Source organism: Portunus trituberculatus, chromosome 38, assembly GCF_017591435.1.
Source record: "Portunus trituberculatus isolate SZX2019 chromosome 38, ASM1759143v1, whole genome shotgun sequence".
Taxonomy (NCBI): domain Eukaryota; kingdom Metazoa; phylum Arthropoda; class Malacostraca; order Decapoda; family Portunidae; genus Portunus; species Portunus trituberculatus.
In genome coordinates, this window is record NC_059292.1 from 7,450,402 (window position 1) to 7,469,981 (window position 19,580).

Here is a 19,580-nt window from a genome sequence, read left to right on the forward strand (position 1 = left end):
GTTTTAGTCTAGTGACGTTTATCTGTATAAGTAAAGTATCTCTTCACTTAATGTCTGTTTCTATCTGCCAACACACACACACATATATGGAGCCCACAATTGACTATGGGTTCTTGCTGCTGCAGAAGCTCATCTTGTGTCAACCCAGAGAAGCTGGCAAAGATTATATGCATAATTTACCTTTTGTAGCGGCATTCTTTAGCCGCTAAATATTATTTATTGGCCAGTGATTTGAGCACAGAAATAGCTTAGTATCCATTATTCTACCTTCCCGCCAAAGTCCCACTGAATCGAGCGGTTGGCGTGGTGGTAGAAATATTCTGCAAAAGATACAGATTCCACATTAGAGTTAAATAAATGGTCTGCGCTCTGATTGGTCAGCCAGTCGGCGTGCTGGGAGGATAGCCTCCCCCACCCCACCCTGTGCTGGGCCAGGCAGCCTTCATTCCCATGAGAAGTCAAAGGGCCGGAAAGAAAGCCCAAGGAGGAGGGGGGGAAACTAAGTCTGTGCTCAAATCACTGGCCAATAAATAATATTTAGCGGCTAAAGAATGCCGCTACAAAAGGTAAATTATTGGCCAAGTGCTTTGAGCACAGAAATAGCTTCGCCTTTGCCTCCCTCCGTTCCTTGTCATGCTGAATGTAGGCCTTAAACCCTAGAAGCGGCTTGAGCCTAACCAGGGAGGACAGCGGGAAACACAGATCAGAAACAAAATTTTATTAATACAAAATAAACCAGACATGTCTCCTGAACTACTGTGTTCTCCTTCTCGACCTTGGGTCCCTTCTTCTCATTAGTCGAGCATGTAGGAGAGGATCCACTGACATGTATACCCATGGCTACGCATGGGGCCTGGGAGACGGAGTGGAGGAGATAGCGGGTCCGAAAGGACGAGGTGGAAGTCCAACCACCCAGGTCCCTGACCTGCTCCACTGAGTGTGTCCTGAGGAAGGCTAGGGAAGCTGCGAGGCCACGGATGGAGTGGGCCCTCGGAGAATGGCCCGGATCTGCTAGCTCTATGATCTTGCAAAGGAGGTGGGCCAAGAAACGAGGTGTCAGGGGCCTGGTGGACCACGAGGCGTAAAACAGGTGGTCCTTAGAGAGATCCTGTGTGCATGCTTTGCATTCAAATCTTTTACATAATAATAATATTATTAAAATAATAATAATAATAAAACAAAATTCAAAAGCGCCACATAACAAAAATTAACGCCAACTTTTTTTTTTTTCACTCTCTCCCCCGGTGTAGTGTAGTGGAGTTTCCCCGATCCGGTTTCCAGCCTTGCTCTAGATGCATGAGCAGCGCAGGTGTGGCTGCGATACTATTAGGTGATCCGTTTTCGTGCCACCTCGCCAAACAGATCTCCCTTCCTGACTGACACTCGTACACTCCCTCGTCCCCAGCAACTCACCACCTCTTGTTGTATCGTACCCTGAAAAGTCTCTGGTACCTTGCTACGTCACACCAGACTCAAACGGCGATAAACACGGAGGCTACGTGCCATATCCACATTTATCATCGCAGTATTCGCATATACATTATATAACATTTCTTTCACTATTTTAGATGCCCATGTCACTAATACTTCGCCCATTCATCATCAAACATTATTCATGATGTACAAATATGTCAAAAATAACTCAAATATCCACATGTTTTGGCCTGTAACATCAAGATCAAGATCACTTGTGATGTCACGGCTCATGCCTTTTCGATTAAATGCCACTTTTTTGCCGAAAACAATGCTGGTTCTTATATTTCTCATAGTTTCCTTCAATTTTGAGGCCATTCCAAGGTATTCCACGTGGTACAACCTCGACAGAGTGACTGCATCATAGATAATTAGACGTTCCACATCATTACCTGGCAAATCTGTACTAAACTATTCTGTTGTGTTCCATCAAAGCTTTCGTCATGTAGTGCCACCTTGCGGTGGGTTCCGGGAACATTGTGTCCAGCTGGGGTCCTCCTGTCGTAGGTCAGGAAGAGAGGCAGTTGAGCCGTGCTGTAAGAGGCGAAGAGGTTTACTTGCGGAGTCCCGTAGCGGAGGGTGAGGGACTGGAACACCTTCGGGCAGAGTTGCCACTCCACTGACGTGCCCTTGAATCGTAAAAGAGCGTCTGCCCAACTGTTGTCCCTGCCTCTGTCGTAATGAGTGGAAATTGACACTCCGTTGCTGGCAGCCAGAGAGAGAGTTTTTTCCGACAGCGTGAGAAGACGGACGAACGAGCTGTTCCCTGCTGTTGGATGCACTAAACTGCCGTTATGTTGTCCATGTCGAACCTCACCGACACTCCGGTGAGGTGCCGATGTCGCAGTAGCCACTCCTTCGCTACCCACAGCTCCCTTACGTTGATGTGGGCTACTCTTAAGTCCTCTGTCCATCCTCCGTAAGCTTGGTGATCTCGGTCTGACTGGAAGCCCCAACCCACGTCTGACGCATCTGATGCCACTGTCAGTGTAGGTGGAGGTGGAACCCAGGGGACAGACTTTAGGAGAGCCCAGGGACAAACCCAGGGGCGCAGGAGGCGAAGTAGGAGGCGTGGTAATGGTCGCTGAAGGTCCCGGCGAAGGCGGGGGATGGCGAGGTTGATCTCCCTCGTCAGGCAGCGATGCTTGAGGCGCCCCATGGGGAGAGTCGGGGCGGTGAAGTTCAGCACTCCGAGGAGGGACTCCCACTGTATCCTCGAGTAGGTGCTGGAGAAGTACGCCCGACGTACTTGACGGAGGGTGCGGGCGACATTGTCTGGAGCCAGCGAAAGGGAGGCTGTCGTTGTGTCCCAACGAATACCAAGCCAAGCCAAGCCAATCTAGCTGTTGCGTAGGGGTAGTAGCGGACTTGGAGAGGTTGACAATACACCCCATGTCTGCCAGAATCTTCAACATCACCGACACACTGTTTGTTACACCCTCCTTGGTAGGAGAGTATTAACCAGTTGTCTAGGTACATAAGGGTAGCGACTCCTTGCAAAACCAGCTTGGCAGCCACCACCTTTAGTAACTTTGTGAATACTCTCGGGGCCAACGAGAGTCTGAAAGGAAGCCTGGTAAACTGGAACGTGTCTGTCCCCACTTGGAAGGCAAGGAAACGCCTGAACCTGGGGTGGACGGGCACGTGCCAGTAGGCGTCCTGGAGATCCAGAGACGCTAGCCAGTCTCCCTTCTAAAGAGCTGTGCGGACATGAGTGGCCGACACCATCCTGAAGCGTTGGGGCTTCAGGAACTTGTTGAGAGCGTTCAGGTCCATAACTAGTCTTGTTTTGTCCGAATTTTTCTTGGCAACCATGAAGTCAGGACAAGAAGACCTTCCCTTTGGCTGGCTCCACAATGCCCTTCTCTAGCATCTCCTTGAGGTGAGGTAAAACAGACTACCAAATCTTGGAGTGCTGTGGAGGCAGGCGCAGCGGTGGCTGAGTTATCCAGGGCTAGGAGAGGCCTTTGGAGACCACTCTTGCTGCCCATCCATGATGCGGCCACGCATGGGACCACCCCAGGAGACAGCCGAGGCGTGGCCTAGTTCCCCTTCCCTTGCCGGCTGCGGTAGGGAGGCCGCTGGGAGGTGGACATGACGTTGTCCGCAGTCCCGCGGTGCTGGTTGGGCTGCTTCTTACCCTTGGGAAGTAGTTGGAAGCACCTTTTTGTACCCCTGCTGGTATGCTGGTTGCGCCCTCTTCCTTGGAAAGGGCTGGCGGTACGAGGGGATCTGGCGCTGCGCCATTGTCGGGGTCGGACGAGGTCTGCAAAGGACAGAGGGTGTTAACTGTCAACAGTCTAAGAGTGGTGGCCTAGGACCTGCATATTAACATTGAATTGCCACAGTAACACAGGAAACAGGGGCAAGGAAAGAACAATTACCTGGCAGGTGGCTGAGGAGTGACCTGAATGATGGTAGGCACAGAGAAGACTCTGTCTGTTGCCATGGGGTCGAACAGTCCCGTGGAGAGGGGCTCAGCCCTGACGACGCCCCTCCTGGCGGCCTCCGGGACTTCCCTCGCGGCCGATTGTCGTGCCTCCAACCTATTTTCGGCGAAAGACTTCGCAAGGTGGGGCAGGTCGAAAGCCATCATCCCTGCTGTGCCCTCAGCTACGTCTGCTAACGTCAGCAAGATATCGCTGTGGGAAACAAAAAGTTAGGGAAGGGAGTGGCCTAGAGGTAGCTTGGACGCCGCGACAAGAGACCAGGCCACCGAGGGGAAGAGGAAGACGAAGTGGGGCAAGGCGGAGATCTATACTCCAGGGTGGCGTCTAGGCCACCGCGGAGTCTAGACTACTGTGGCGGCCTGCATACACTACTTATTGCAACTCCTCAGGAGGACAGTCCTGAAACGTGGAGGCCAGCTTGTGCAGGTGGTCTCGCAGGAGGGAAACGAGGCCCACTGTAGACAGGCGGTGGGCAAGTTTCTGTCGGGAAAGTGACTCTGCTGCCGCCAGACGCTGCTCTGGCTCCCGTACCTGGTGGGGGAGTGAGGGGTCTGTCGAGCCTCTCCAGGCAGGAGGAAAGGCGAGGGTCGGCCCTGGTGGGTGGTAGACGACAGGACTCTGAAAGAGGCGCCGGGCATCGAAAGTTGCTCTTGCCATGGTCAGAGGCCTTCTCAAGCATGGATGCCATGTCCAGCAGTTTCAGAGAGTGTTCGCCGGGGAAGCAGGTTGACAGGGCGAACTCCAGATGGGGTGTCACCCGAGGAGTCGATGGAGTGGGACTGGGACGTGGTAGCTCTGGGATTGTTTAACAACACAGACACTGCGTCCAGTGTAGCTGTCGGGGACAACTTCGTTGGCAGTGGAGTAGGAGTTGATAGGGGTTTGGCCCTGTATAACACCTCAGGGAAACCGCCATCCCGGGATCCCAAACGCTCCCAGGTGAGCCTCATTAGGAGCGTAAGCCACCAGCTTACCCATCTCCATCTGATGAATCCAAGTGGGGGGAAGGGAGAGCCAGTTGTAGGGGTGAAAGTCCACTGAGGCCAGAGGAGGAGAGATGCCGTAAAAGGGAGGAGAGGAAGGAAGTCCACTGAGGCCAGAGGAGAGATGCCGTAAGAGGGAGGAGAGGAAGGAGGAGGAACCTGACTCAGAGGGGGAAAAGAGGCCTCATCCTTGTCCTCGGAGCCCGTCCCGCCCCTCGTCGGCTGCTCTGGAGGCAAGAAAACAGCCACTGAGGCAGTTGAGGTCGAGGGCACAGCTGACGCCTGAGGAGGAGAGTGAGGGGCCGGAGTCGGGGCTGGGGGAGCCGCGGGGGGCACACCCAGCCCAGCCTCTGCCAAGCATGAAGGCAAGATGTCAGAAAGGATCTCTTTCACCTTCTGTCTCCAGTCAACGGTGCCGTCCGAATCTGTGCAAAGAGAACGCTTGCAGTGTTGAGAACAGGTGGATGAGACCGATGACGGGGAATGAGAACTAGAGGGCAACCACGAACGGCGGGACCTCTTCGCGCTGGACCTCCCCTTAGAGCAAGTCCATCTCCTCCGGCGAGAGGAGCCCGAGGGCATCCTGCTACGGCGGGGAGAGGAACAAGCGTGTTGCCGGAGGCACCATGAGGGGCTGTCTCCTTAATGCACTCCCCAAAGGGGTCGTCCATGAAAGGAGACTGAACCTGGGCCCCAGTGCCGATGGGCTGAAGGGAGATGCCTTCAGACCCCACCGAACATGTGGAGGTGGCGCGTGCACGATACAAGCCCAACTCGGCGCTGAGGGAGGAGTCCACCGAATGCAAAGGGGGGCCCGCACGCTTCGCAAAAGCCTTTCTAGCCTTCGTCCAGGCTTTATGTAAAGCCTGAAAGGCAGGCAGTGTAGATCGAGATTCCACAGGGGTCTCCCAATCCTGCACCACCCATGACAGGGCACAACAGGCAAAAAACAGGAAGACCACGTGGGTACCTAAAAGAGGCAGGCAGAAGGCCTGCTCCGCGTGAACAGACGAAAACAGTTTCCCGCCTGGGCACAACGGGACTAAAAGAAACACACACAACCTCTGTCAAAAGACAGGCTAACCTAGGAAAAGCAGGAACTCACCATGACAAAAACTGGAGCGAAGAGAAAAACGTGAAGTCAAGACGAGTTCTGCAGTAGAATGAAGGCTGCATGGCCCAGCACAGGGTGGGGTTGGGGAGGCTATCCTCCCAGCATGCCGACTGGCTGACCAATCAGAGCGCATAGCTAGAGTATTTATTTAACTCTAATGTGGAATCTGTATCTTTTGCGGAATATTTCTACCCCCACACCAACTGCTCGGTGCGGTGGGACCTTGGCGGGAAGGTAGAATAATGGATACTAAGCTATTTCTGTGCTCAAAGCACTTGGCCAATAACAACCAGTTTGCTTGCTTGTCCCTTACTTCTCTGCCTTCATGGACTATTACACCTGCACTGGTCAGCTCATCAGATTACAGGACACAGCTCCACAAAGGCAATAGCTATTATTTCCCTTATAGTGAAGGAGGAAGAACCCTGTGTTTCCACATAGAAACCCCCATCTCTCCCCCTTAATGGGAGGGGGTTTGACAGTATTGAGTTCCAACCTTCCCTGCTCAGGGGAGAGACGGGGTTTTTCTATGTGAAAAATACAGCTTAAACTTAGTTTATTTTGGTGGGTTTTCAGGGTTTTTATTCCTTTACTATAAGGGAAACAATAGCTATCAATTTTTTTTTTTTTACTGAGCTGAAAATAATTTTTGACAGATGACAAGTTTTATTATATTGATGAAACATTTAACCATAACACATTTATTATTAAAAATTTCATCATAACATGATATATTTTGGTATTTCTAGCCTTAAATCTGTTCCTCTTAAGGTTTGAACTCCTGCCATCCCAACTCAACACAGATCCCTAGCCTTAAAGATGAGCTGCAACACAAATCAAATGTCAATGCAGGAGTGAGGTGGTGGGATTAACCTTCTTACAGCAATCACTACATCAATCCTGCAAAGAAATAGGAGCACGTTCTAAGTTATCAACAGAATCTATACAAAATGAGTAAAGCAGTGTACATTATAGTTTGTCTACTCTAGAATGGCTCCTGGATTTGAAAGATATTGTATCTCATTGATAATGTAATAAGATACAATGATTTTATATGAATAATACTTGCTTTCTATTGATCAATGCACTTATTACAAGGATAGCTCACAGTTTTTCCTCAAGATCTGACAACCATGCATTCCCTGGGATACCATTCCACATGAGCACACACACACTCTTGGTAACATCTATCTATCTTTATACCTCAAGTGCAACACACAATAAGCTTAGAAACCTCCCCAATTCAAGAGATACATGTAGGATTAAAGCATGGCATTAAAAATATAGATTCTTTAACACTTAGCCATTACCTATCAACCTAATAAAGGAGGAAAGCAATCTTGAAAGATCATCTTGATGCTAAAGATGGCTTGGGATCCCTCCAGAGCCCAGGCCTCTGGATTGGTAATTCCTGTACACAGAAGACAAACCAAAGATAAGCAGAGAAAACACACAAAACAAAACATTATCCTGTTCATTAATTATCATTACATCTAGCACGAGACATTTTCTCCAGAAACTCCTTCACAGCCTTAGGATTTTCACTTGTCTCTTTACACAGTCCCAACAGTAACACCATCCATTCCCTTTGTATTTTCTCCACTCTTTCATCCTTATTATGCCCTAATTCAGTCAGAATCATTTGCATCATCTCCCTCTTGTCTCTCTAAAACCTATCACACTCCAGCACCACATGCTCCACTGACACATCCTCTCCCATGTCACAGATCTGGCACTCTTTGCTGCGGGTCTCAGACCATCTGTGGTTCCTTGCATTCACATCCATACGCTGTGGCCTAGCTTGACTCTTCAACCCAACTTAATAAAAGTAAAGTATCTCTCTCCTTTCTTTACCTCTCAATCATTTCATTCACCACAAACATATTATCCTCAGCTCTCCTGTCCACACAGAAACCATTCTGTTCTAACACTCCAGCTTCCTCAATTCATTTACAGAATCTCTTACTCAACACCATACTGAACACTTTACCTACTATATTTAGTAGGGCAATCTGCCTATAGTTCAACTCCTTACTCTTGTATCCTTCCTTATACAAGTTACCCTACATTCATTCCAGATTCTTAGCACTCTCTCCTCCTCCCATGCCTGGTTAAATACCTGAGTCATCCTAATGATTACAACTTCTCCATTTTTGTACATCTTATATGGTATCCCATCTGGCTCTGTTGCCTTCCCATTCTTCTGCCTTTTCAAACATCTCTCCATCTCCTCCCTGCTGATTCTCTCATTCAGTTCACCTATATTCTTCCTCTCCAGTGTCAAACATTCTTCTCTCACACCACACACGTCATCTACACCGCCAACTTCTTTCCCAGAATTGTCCAATTGCCTTCCTGATTCCTCCCTTCACCATTCACTTTCAGACTCTCCACACTAACATTTACCATCATATTCTCACCTCTCAGGAACTTCTACCGTTTGTGGCTATCTTCCATGCCCTTTCTCTCACACTTCCACATTTCACTTTAGCCTTCATTATCGTTCATTCACCTTGCAGGTTTTCATTGTTTCACATATGCTGCCCATGGATGCATTCTGGTACTCATTCTCTGCCTCATCATTTTCATGTCTTTTTTTCTAAACCATTTGCATTGTCTGTACTCATTCTCTTTTGCTCTTTCCATGCCTCTCTAATTTCATCATACCACTATAGTTTACATACTCTTTCTTCTGCCTTCTCTCACAAACCCTATCTGAGTCACAGCAGTACTCTGCATTTTCTCAACTAATCTCTCACAGCAGTACTCTGCACATTCTCAACTAATCTCTCATTCAGGTTCTAGCACATCATCCACACTTACATCATCATCCTACCTTCTCTCACTCAGATCTACCTGGAAGTTCTCCCATCCTACATCTCTCCACCTTTCCTTTCCTGCCATTCTCACTCCCACCCTGCAATCTGGCACTCCACAACCAGCATATTGTGGTCAGATACAATATCAGCTAAACCATCTACATCTCCACCTTTCCTTTCCTGCCATTCTTATTCCCACCCTGCAATCAAACACTCCACAACCTGCATATTGTGGTCAGACACAATATCAGCTACACCATCTACATCTACCCACATGTATGACACAATTTCACGCATTCTTCCATTCACCAACATGTAAGTTGATTGCTGATTTATGCTCCCTTGCATTCCATCAATCTCCTCTACTTTCAGTCCTCTTCCTTCCTTGTAAAGTATGGCTAAGGCTCCTCCCAGTGCCTCCTGTGTTTTACATCTCTCCTATCATGACATACATCATTCCATCTGCAAACCATCTTTCAGGTGAGTCTCGGTAAGTCCGACTTTGCTGAACTTCCACTCAGTGAGTTCCTCCATGTATACATCCTCAAACTTCCCCACGCCCCATCCTCTCACATTCATACAACCAATCTTCATACATTCACTTGCCTGTTTAGTTTCCTCTCTTCCATGTCTGCTGTCATCTGCTGATCCTCCTCTTCAGGTTGCCTCCACACAGCGCACCTGCCTCATCCTCATACACTCAGCCAGTCACTGTCCCAACTTCTGGTTCCTGTCACGGTTGAGGTGCATGCCTTGATCTTTATCTTGATCTGATGCTACAGGTGGCTCGGGATCACTCTGGAGCCAGGCCTTTGGAGAGAGAGAGAGAGAGAGAGTATTCTACTGACTAATCATCCCTACACCTCGCTTGCCACATTCTCTCCAGATACTCCTTCACTGCCTCAATCATCCTTTCACTTGTCCCTTTACACAGTCCCAGCAGCAACAGCATCCATTCTTTTCCTGTCTTCTCCACTCTTTCATCTCTATTATGCCCTCATTCACTCAAAATCACTTGCATCATCTCATGCCTGTCTCATACTTCTCACACTCCATCATGATGTGCTTGACCGTCTCGTCCTCCCCCATGTCACACATCTGGCACACTTTGCTGCGGGATTTAGACCACCTGTAGTTCCTTGCATTCACATCCATACACTGTCCCCTCGCTCGGAGAAGGTCACCACCCAGGCTGCCATCATACCATCTTTCATACATCAGAGCTTCCTATTCCTTGTAGCATTCCAGCATGCACTTTCATTCCATCTCATTCTTCCATATATTCAGTCCCATCCACTTCACCTCTGTCTATCTCACTCTTCCATTTCCTTGCATCCCATTCAGTTCCTACCCTGCCTCCTCTTGTCACGATCCATTCACGCTCACTTTGATTCCTCCCAGCCATTCTCATCCCCCATACCACTTGTAAACCACTCTTCTCTGTCATTCTCATGCACCTCTTCCTCCACTGACTCCCACTTTCATTCCACAGGTACACCTTCCTCACTATTCTTTCATCATCCATTCTTTCCAGCCTGACCTTGTATCTAAGTGTGGCTTTAACTAGTCTTTCCTAAAGGTGCTCCATCCCATATACCCCTCTCAAAGCTTCTACTGCTGTGTACCTTGCATTCATTCAGTGCCATTCTACCTAATCTATTCTGTCCCACTTCTAGCTTGTCAATTTCACTTTCATTCCATGCAATCACATCCATACCATACATTATACTGGACACAGCCACACTCTTCCACACTTCTCTCAGCACATCATATTTGCTTGCTCTCATTCTTGCTGCACTCCCCAATTGTCCTACCCACTGATTTACTAAGGCTATCTTTTCATTCTTTGTCTTTTCACACCCACATCCCCAAGTACTTATATTCTTGTGCCTGATTCAACTCATTCTCTCCAATTCTCCATACTGCACTGCTTTCATCCTCAGATCTATTCACTATCAACACTCTTACATTTTTCACTACTAAACCTAACTCCAAAGTCTCTCCCATATCCATCCACAACATCCAACATACTCTGCAACTCAACTGCTGACTCACTCATGACCACCACATCATCTGCATGGAGCACTCCTATCTTCTCATTCCCCACTCTTACTCCTGCATTCATTCTTCTCAATCTGGCTGCTAACTCCTCTGTATACCCTGACCAGATGATCTTGATCTCTACATCTAGCACACATTTTCTCCAGGAATCCCTTCACAGCTTCAATCATCCTTTCACTCATCTCTCCACATAGTCCCAGCAACACCACCATCCATTCCTTTCTTATTTTCTCCACCCTGGAATTTCCCAATTCTTTCAGCACCACTTGCATCATCTCATTCCTGTCTCTGGCATACTTCACACACTCTACCATCACATGTTCCACCATATTGTCCTCTCCCATGTTACACATCTGACCTACTCTACTGTGGGACCATCCAGCATCTTGTCCTCTCCCATGTTACACATCTGAACTACTCTACTGGGGGGACCAGACCTCCTGTAGCTCCTTGCATTCACATCTATACACTGTGCCCTAACTCAGAAGAGAAGGCTGCCATCACACCACTTTTTCATATATGGGGGCCTCTTTGCCTCTATGCCACTCCAAAGTACTCTTCTGTTGCATCTTATTCCTCCATTCACTCAGTCCCATACACACTTCACCATTTAATCTAATGTCTATCTCATTCTTCCACTTCCTTACATCCCATCCAAGGCGCTCTCCATATCTAACAATCAAGCTTCAGTCACTCTTAACGTGCTTCCACTCAACTCATTGAAATGCCCAACTAGTTTCTAGATCCCTCTTCACTACCATCCTGACACCTCTTCCCCTCACCTACTATTCCTAACTATTCCTACATCATTTATTTGCTCTAACCTAGCCTTGAATCTCAATGTTGCCTTTGCATGCCTCTCTCATCAGAAGGTACTCCATCCCACGTCTCCCATGAACATGCATATTGCGGCATACAATGGTGAATTTAGTGTCATTCTAGCAACTCTATTCTGGAATAAACAACTTTAATTTATTTTCATTCCATGCAATCACATCCATACCGTATATGATGCTCGAAACAACCATGGCTTCCAAACTTCTCGCAGCAAACTGTACTTGCTCCCTCTCACCCTTGCTACACTTCCTTGTTGGTCTATCCGTTGGTTCACCAAGCACATCTTTTCATTTCTCGCTTTCACACAGACATTTGGACTCATCTACATCCCCAGATACTTGTATTCATCAGCCTTTTGCACCTCATTCTCTCCCAGTCTCCATACCAAGTTTCTCATCATTTGACCTATTCACAACCCATTACCCTACTTTTCTCACTGCTGAATCTCACTCCAAAGTCTCTTCTATATCCATCAATAACATCCTAGACAGACATTGAAGCTCATCTGCCAATTCACACATGACTACCACATTAACTGCATACAAGAGCACACATATCCTATCATTCTCCACCCTTACTCCTACATTTATTCTTCTCATTCTAGCAGCCAATTCCTCTGTATATAAACTAAAGAGGATTGGTGACAATACACAACCATGCCTAACTCCTTTTTCAATCTAAGTCTGTTTCTACATCCACTAGTCTATATCTAGCTGTTGTGTCCACATACATACTTTGCACTATGTTAACTATCTTTGCACTTAACCAATCTTTCCTAAAACTCTGCATAACATTCTTATATTCACCCTTTGTCATACACTCTCTATATCCAAAAAAACTAAGTATAATTTACTACCATCCTTCCTTTTCCTTTCAATCAAATCATTCGCCACAAACATATCTTCAGCTCTCCTGTCCACATGGAAACCATTCTGTTCCTCATCCAACATTTCAATTCGTTCAATCCATTTTACACAATTTCTCTTTCAACACTGTACTGAACACTTTACCTACTGTATTTAATAATGCAATTGGCCTATAATTCTTCAATTCATTCTTACTCTCGTATACTCCCTTGTGCAACAAAGTCACCCTACCTTCATTCAATATTTTTGGCATTCCTCCTCTAATACCTGGTTAAAAAGCTCACAACTTCTTAAATTTTGTACATCTCACATGGTATCTCAACTGGCCCTACTGCCTTACCATTCTTTTGCATTTTCACACATTTCGCCTCCTCCCTGCTAATTCTTTCATTCAGCTCATTCACATTCTTCATCTTCTCTCCAATGTCACATACTCTTCTCTCACACACAAGTGGTGTCAGCAATGAGTGTGCATAGTTTTAAAGACAAATTGGATAAGTGTAGATATGGAGATGGGACCACACGAGCATAAAGCCCAGGCCTTGTAAAACTACAACTAGGTAAACACACACACACACACAGAGAGAGAGAGAGAGAGAGAGAGAGAGAGAGAGAGAGAGAGAGAGAGAGAGAGAGAGAGAGAGAGAGAGAGAGAGAGAGAGAGAGAGAGAGAGAGAGAGAGAGAGAGAGAGAGAGAGAGAGAGAGAGAGCACTCATAGACTGATCTTTGGGCAGGACCGAGACCACACCATGCTTCACAGACCCGAGGCCACAACCCTTCGAATTACATCCTGGACCTACTTGCTGCTACGTGAACAAAGGCTACATATTAAGAGGAAACAAAATATCGAAGTAAACATGAGAAAGTTGAAAAAGAACTAAGCATACAATCACACCAGTGTTGCCAATTCAGATTTTTAAAACCTGCAAGCCATATCCAAAATCCCTCTCAGTTCCAGCAGAAACATGCCAGATATATTCTAAACTGTTGAGTATATATATATCAGCCTCTCCCCCTAATCTTTCCTCCAAGGGGAGGATGGTATACCAATAAGAGGAAAAATTACACAGTAAATTATTCTTTTCTGATAAAGAAGAAAGACAGTGCCAAACCAGAAATGTTTGCTCAATATACTAGGACTTAAAATATTGTGCCTTACCTAAGCTCAACATAGGTGCATGAATGTTAACATTTTGATGACTTGAAATACATAGACTCTTCTAGGGATGAGAAAGATAAGAAAGAGGTCAATTATAGGTTATGTATTAAAACTCTTAGTTACCCCCCAAAAAAAACTGAATACCAAACAGTGACACACTGCATGAGAAATGTGTATGAAGAAATAGTCTTATTACACGTATATAATGTCTACCTGTCATCAAGCAAAGAATAAAATTACGTATGGAAATACAGTAAACCCCCGATTATCCGAAAGGAAATAAATAAAATAAATAAATAAAAATAAAAATAAAAAACTACTGTTACAAAATGCACCCCCACCCCCCGTTGGGGCATGCACAGTTATCTCCCAACATGTTCCTGATTGACCTGCCTTCAGCTTGTCCAATATCTCCAGCTTCTGTAAGGTAAGGATGGCTTTCTTCCTTTTCCCGGTTTCTTTGGGAACCTTAGGCATGCTGATGATGAAAGTGAGGTGGAAACACAGGTTGTAGAACGTGGCTGGTAACTGCCGATTGGAAGAAGAAGAAAAAAAATGGTGGCAAGTACTGATACACCTTAAATCAAAAGAAGAACTGAAGATATACTACCGACCACACCCGAATATGCAAAACCAAATTACAGAAGCCAAACCGAAGTGATAGGGTTAACATGAACCGAATTAATCCTTTCACCATGAGTAGGGGGGGGGAATAACTAGGGATGCCAATCAGTCATAATGCATATTTGCCAAATTACAAACGCCAAATATGGAGAAACAAAATAAAGTTCATGGGATAGTTTTAATAATGTGTTAATAGAACATATGTAGTTACTTTTATTTATTTTCATGTTTTTAATGTTTTAGAAGTTTTAGTACAGAAAAAAAAAAAATAAAATAAAATAAAAAAAATAATTGCATTATCCAAATTGATTTCAGATAATCCCATTTTCAGATAATCCACTTTTGAATAATCGGGGGTTTACTGTATTAAATAAAACTGGAGAACTGCAACATAATTTTCTGGATGAATTAATGAACACAATGGATTTTTGGGGCAAGTGATATACTGGATTTAAAACAGGTATGTACTTAGTATTGTTCAATGGAGACCCAATAGGAAAACCATGGCATGAAAAATATAACTAATTTTATAATGGACAACCAAAAGCTAGCTATACAGGACAAAGCAAATAAATGTCTCATATATCACTTATTGCTGTTTGTGTTTTCTTTTTTTCTCCCAACTTTACCACATAATCAGTGACAACTTGTGTGTGTTTGTATTATGGCTGAAGTTGATATTGGCACGGAATCTGTTATTACCAATATCAGGTACTATTACACCACAATACCATCACTACCCACAGCAACAAAACAACTATTGTCATTACTGCCATCATTATTCTTGTCATTACTGTCTTCTGTATTATTACGAACATCATTCCCACCAAAGCATGGTAATGGAGACACTTTTCATGGGTGAGTGTGCATGAACATATTACATATATGTGAATTCCCTGCACATCACACATAATAACTGAATGGGACAGAAGGTACAGAATAGGAGTCCTTTCCTGTACTATGCTCCATATTCAGAACACTGCTTTTTCACCATAACCATTTCCAAAAGCCAGAGATCATTAACTGGGTTTTAAGAGTGTTTCTCCTGTTTATAATGTTCAACTTCATAAAAATGTTACCAAACCTTAAAAACACCTTTAAAAGCCAGTGTCACTTCAACTAGAGCTGTCTGAAAGTCATGGAGATGCAGACAAGAAGAGCTAGCAAATATTGTCCTACATCTCTTCCTACTACAGCGATGCGAGGCTTATTGTTTCGTGGTAACTACCGTGTTTTAAGAGTAATCTCAGATTGTATATAGTATGAAATTATCTTTTGCTGAACATATGCTTATTTGTATAACATCATTGAAGCTGATGTTGAAACATGATCTTGCCATTGTTGTTAGTATTGTTGAATTATCATCATCATTACCTAAATTACTACTACTACTACTACTGATACTATCATCATAACTAACATTATTATAGTAATCATTAATAGTAATAATAATATCATTATTAGTTATTATTATTATTATTACTACTTGAATTACTACTCTACTATTATAGTAATCATTAATAATATATATAATAATTAATAAATAATAATAATAATAATAATAATAATCATAATAATAATAAATTATTATATTAGTATTTCATTTATTTTCTTATGATTGCAATCATCACTGTCATCATCATCATCCTTCTCATTATAATACATGCAAAATATAAATACTGAGGAAGAGCAGAAGGGTAACACTGGTTAACAAAATTTAAAAAGTTTTATGGTTCTGACATATTTTGCAGTGATTCTTTCTAATTTTGACCTGTAGACTACGAATATGATCTCCATTTTTCTCTATCACATCTAGTTTTCGAGAACCATGAATTGTGTAAAAACGCCAGTTATGGAAGAAAAGTCTTGGTATTATTAAAATTCATTATTTTCCTATTCATGTCTTACTGCTTTGTATCTATGTATATGTATATATGTGTGTTTGGGTGTGTATGAAAGACAGGGAGAGTAATAAGCACTATACAATTAAGCATTTATATAATACTTAAAAAGAAATTATCACATGATAAATTATGTTACAATTTCTTTTGTGACACAACTAAAATAACATTATTTCTTCTCTACATGTACAGCAGATGTCTGTGCCGGTAGTGTGAACAAACGAACATGTTATAACAAGTAACGATCATGTATGGATATCATGATTAAACATGGTGTGTGGTTTTTTCAGGTTCAGTTGTCACAATATCGCCACCACAAGAAAGCGTACCCCAGTGGCTTGTGTATATTTCTGAATTCGAGTGTGTCTTGAGAGCATTCCTTGGTGAATGAATAGAACTTATGAGTGATTATATATATATATATATATATATATATATATATATATATATATATATATATATATATAATTTTTTGTCTCATATGATACAAAATGGGAATATTTCTCGTTTCCGATCTTGTGATGACATGTATACAATAAACACAAAAATATGCCGAATACTAAAAAAAAATTTTTTCTTGGATTTCAGATTGCTTATTCTATGAAGGTTACCGAGTGCTTAATCAAGAATGGAACGCTGCAAATGCATTAATTTTTCAGATACTTTCTGTTACATCTGTGGAGCTTTTACACCTGAAACCTTGAAAAAATCTATCACAAAAAATGTTAAAAAGGCATACAAACTATACTTTAAATGCCCTGTTGGTGATCAAGACAAGAAATGGGCACCTCACATTGCATGTAAACCCTGTGTGAATCATTTGAATGAATGGATGCATGGTAAAAGGCCTTTTGCTGTACCAATCAATGGTTTGGCGTGAACAAAAAGATCATTCTTCTGACTGCTACTTCTGCCTCACTAATACCAAAGGTTATTCTGTGAAAACTCAATTTAAGATTAAGTATCCAGATGTGCCATCTGCTCACAGACCAGTTCCTCATAGTCCTGAGTTACCAGTTCCCAAACCTCCATTAGGTAGCCAAAGTGAGTGAGTGGTGAATGCATGGATACTGACTTTCAAGATGTAGAGAGAAAGGAACCCCATCTTATTAGTCAAGAAGAGTTGCATGACCTTGTAAGACAAGAGTGAACTACTAGGATCCAGACTCAAGCAATGGAATTTGCTGTAAGGAGGAGTTCACACTACCACTTTCCGCCAAAGGCATGAGAAGCTCTCTCAGTATTTCAAAATGGATGACAAACTTTGTTACTGCTATGATGTTGTGTCACTAATGGAACATCTTTGTAAGTCTCATGCTTATGAAAAAGATGAGTGGAGGTTATTTATTGATTCTGGAAAGGATACATTGAAGGCAGTTCTTCTCCACAATGGTAATGAATTACCTTCTGTTCCAATTGCTCACGCACATGGAATGAGTGAAAGTTATGAAACTATGAAGACACTGTTGTCTGCAGTTGACTGTAAGATCCATCAATGGAACATCTGTGGAGACCTAAAGGTGATCTCTTTGCTTCTTGGATTGCAACAAGGCTACACAAAGCACATGTGTTTCCTTTGTCTATGGGATAGCAGATCAGACACTAAACATTATATAAAGGGAATGGCCAGAGACCAAAAGACTTAGTTGGGAAGTTTAACTGTCTTAACAAAAGTCTTGTTGACCCTGAAGAGGTGTTTTTATCACCACTTCACTTGAAACTCGGATTAATGAAGAACTTTGTGAAAGCCATGGATCAAGATGGTGATGGTTTTCATTATTTGGTGACAAAGTTCAAAGGTATTTTATCTGATGCTAAAGTAAAGGCAGGTGTTTTTAATGGTCCCCAAATTCGTCTTATACTGAATGACCAAGACTTTAGAAATGCACTATCAGAGTTAGAAATGGCTGCTTGGGATAGCTTTGTGGTTTTTACAAAGTCTTTTTTAGGAAATTTTAGAGCTCCAAATTATGAAGAGCTTGTTGACGAACTGCTGAAGTTACCAAGAGTTTGGTGCTCGAATGTCACTTAAGATACATTTCTTTCTTTCTCACCTGGATTTCTTTCCAAAGAACCTGGGTGAAGTCAGCGATGAGCATGGAGAAAGATTCCACCAGGAAATTGCCATCATGGAAACTTGATATCAAGGTCAATTCAATCCGAATATGATGGGTGACTATTGTTGGACTTTACAGCGAGAAAGTGATAGTTCCTCGTAAAGTTGAGAAAGTGATAGTTCCTCATACAAACGCAAAAGTCAAGTTCAAAAACACTTTTGATATGTATTGTATCATTAATTATGGTTTGTTTGTGTCTATTTTCATATCTTCAGTTTATTAAAATAAAAATATTATTGGCCTATATGTATACTTCTACCAAAAAGTAGGCTTATGCTGTACTGGAACAATGGTAGGTGACAGAGTTTTGGAGGTCAGATTTGGAAATTTTAGCCTAAAATTAGTCAGAAAAAGTTGAAAGAAAACAATGTCAGAACCATTTTGGATGTTGACCAGTGATAATCAATGGTTGATGATGATTATGGTGGCGGCAGCAGCAGCAGCAGCAGCAGTAGTAGTAGTAGTAGTAGTAGTAGTAGTAGTAGTGGCAGTAGTAGTAGTGGCAGTAGTAGTAGTAGTAGTAGTAGTAGTAGTAGTAGTAGTAGTAGTAGTAGTAGTAGTAGTAGTAGTAGTAGTAGTAGTAGTAGTAGTAGTAGTAGTAGTAGTGGTGGTGGTGGTGGTGGTGGTGATATGAATAACAACAGTAATACAGCAACGCATTGAGTCCACCTATTATCACCACTACCACCTCATCCACCATTATCATCTAGCTCCAATTACATATCCTTATGCTCTTCCTCGTCATTAAGATCCTTACTATATATCACCATCCCGCCAGTCACCAGGACGGGTAGAGAGCAAAACATTGGCCACAACCATACCATATTGACTTGCCATTATGCTGTGTGTGTGTGTGTGTGTGTGTGTGTGTGTGTGTGTGTGTGTGTGATTCACCTCGGTCGTCTGCTGGTCACCCAGCCAGTCTTCCCCATTACGGAGCGAGCTCAGAGCTCATAGACCGATCTTCGGGTAGGATTGAGACCACATCAACACGCAACACAACCCCTCGAGTTACATCCCATACCTATTTACTGCTAGGTGAACAGGGGCCACACATTAAGAGGCTTGCCCATTTGCCTCGCCGCTTACTGTGTAATTCAAATTCACCACGGTCGTCTGCTGGTCACCCAGCCAGTCTTCCCCATTATTCCCCATTACGGAACGAGCTCATAGCT

At 43.7% G+C, this 19,580-nt stretch overlaps 1 protein-coding gene and 1 long non-coding RNA gene across 4 annotated transcripts in view; one reads left to right on the top strand and one right to left on the bottom strand.

Annotated features, from left to right (window-relative positions):
• LOC123514961 overlaps positions 1 to 18,715 on the top strand; it is a 35,056-nt gene extending 16,341 nt beyond the window's left edge. The window contains exons 3-4 of one of the 2 annotated variants that reach the window (XR_006677721.1): positions 13,339 to 14,190; positions 16,877 to 18,715. This is a non-coding gene — a long non-coding RNA (uncharacterized LOC123514961). The remainder of the gene's footprint in view (positions 1 to 13,338; positions 14,191 to 16,876) is intronic. The other variant, XR_006677722.1, reaches the window with a different exon arrangement.
• LOC123514960 lies at positions 743 to 6,645 on the bottom strand. 2 transcript variants are annotated; one of them, XM_045273241.1, is made up of 2 exons: positions 3,858 to 6,645; positions 743 to 3,739 (listed from the first exon to the last, which is right to left on the bottom strand). In XM_045273241.1, exon 1 carries the CDS (start codon positions 5,486 to 5,488, stop codon positions 4,595 to 4,597), a length of 894 nt encoding a protein of 297 aa, XP_045129176.1. In that variant the 5' UTR covers positions 5,489 to 6,645; the 3' UTR covers positions 743 to 3,739; positions 3,858 to 4,594. The 2 variants fall into 2 exon arrangements, with proteins under 2 accessions (XP_045129176.1, XP_045129175.1); XM_045273240.1 differs by having other exon boundaries at positions 3,858 to 6,640.
• Positions 18,716 to 19,580: the final 865 nt, after the last annotated feature.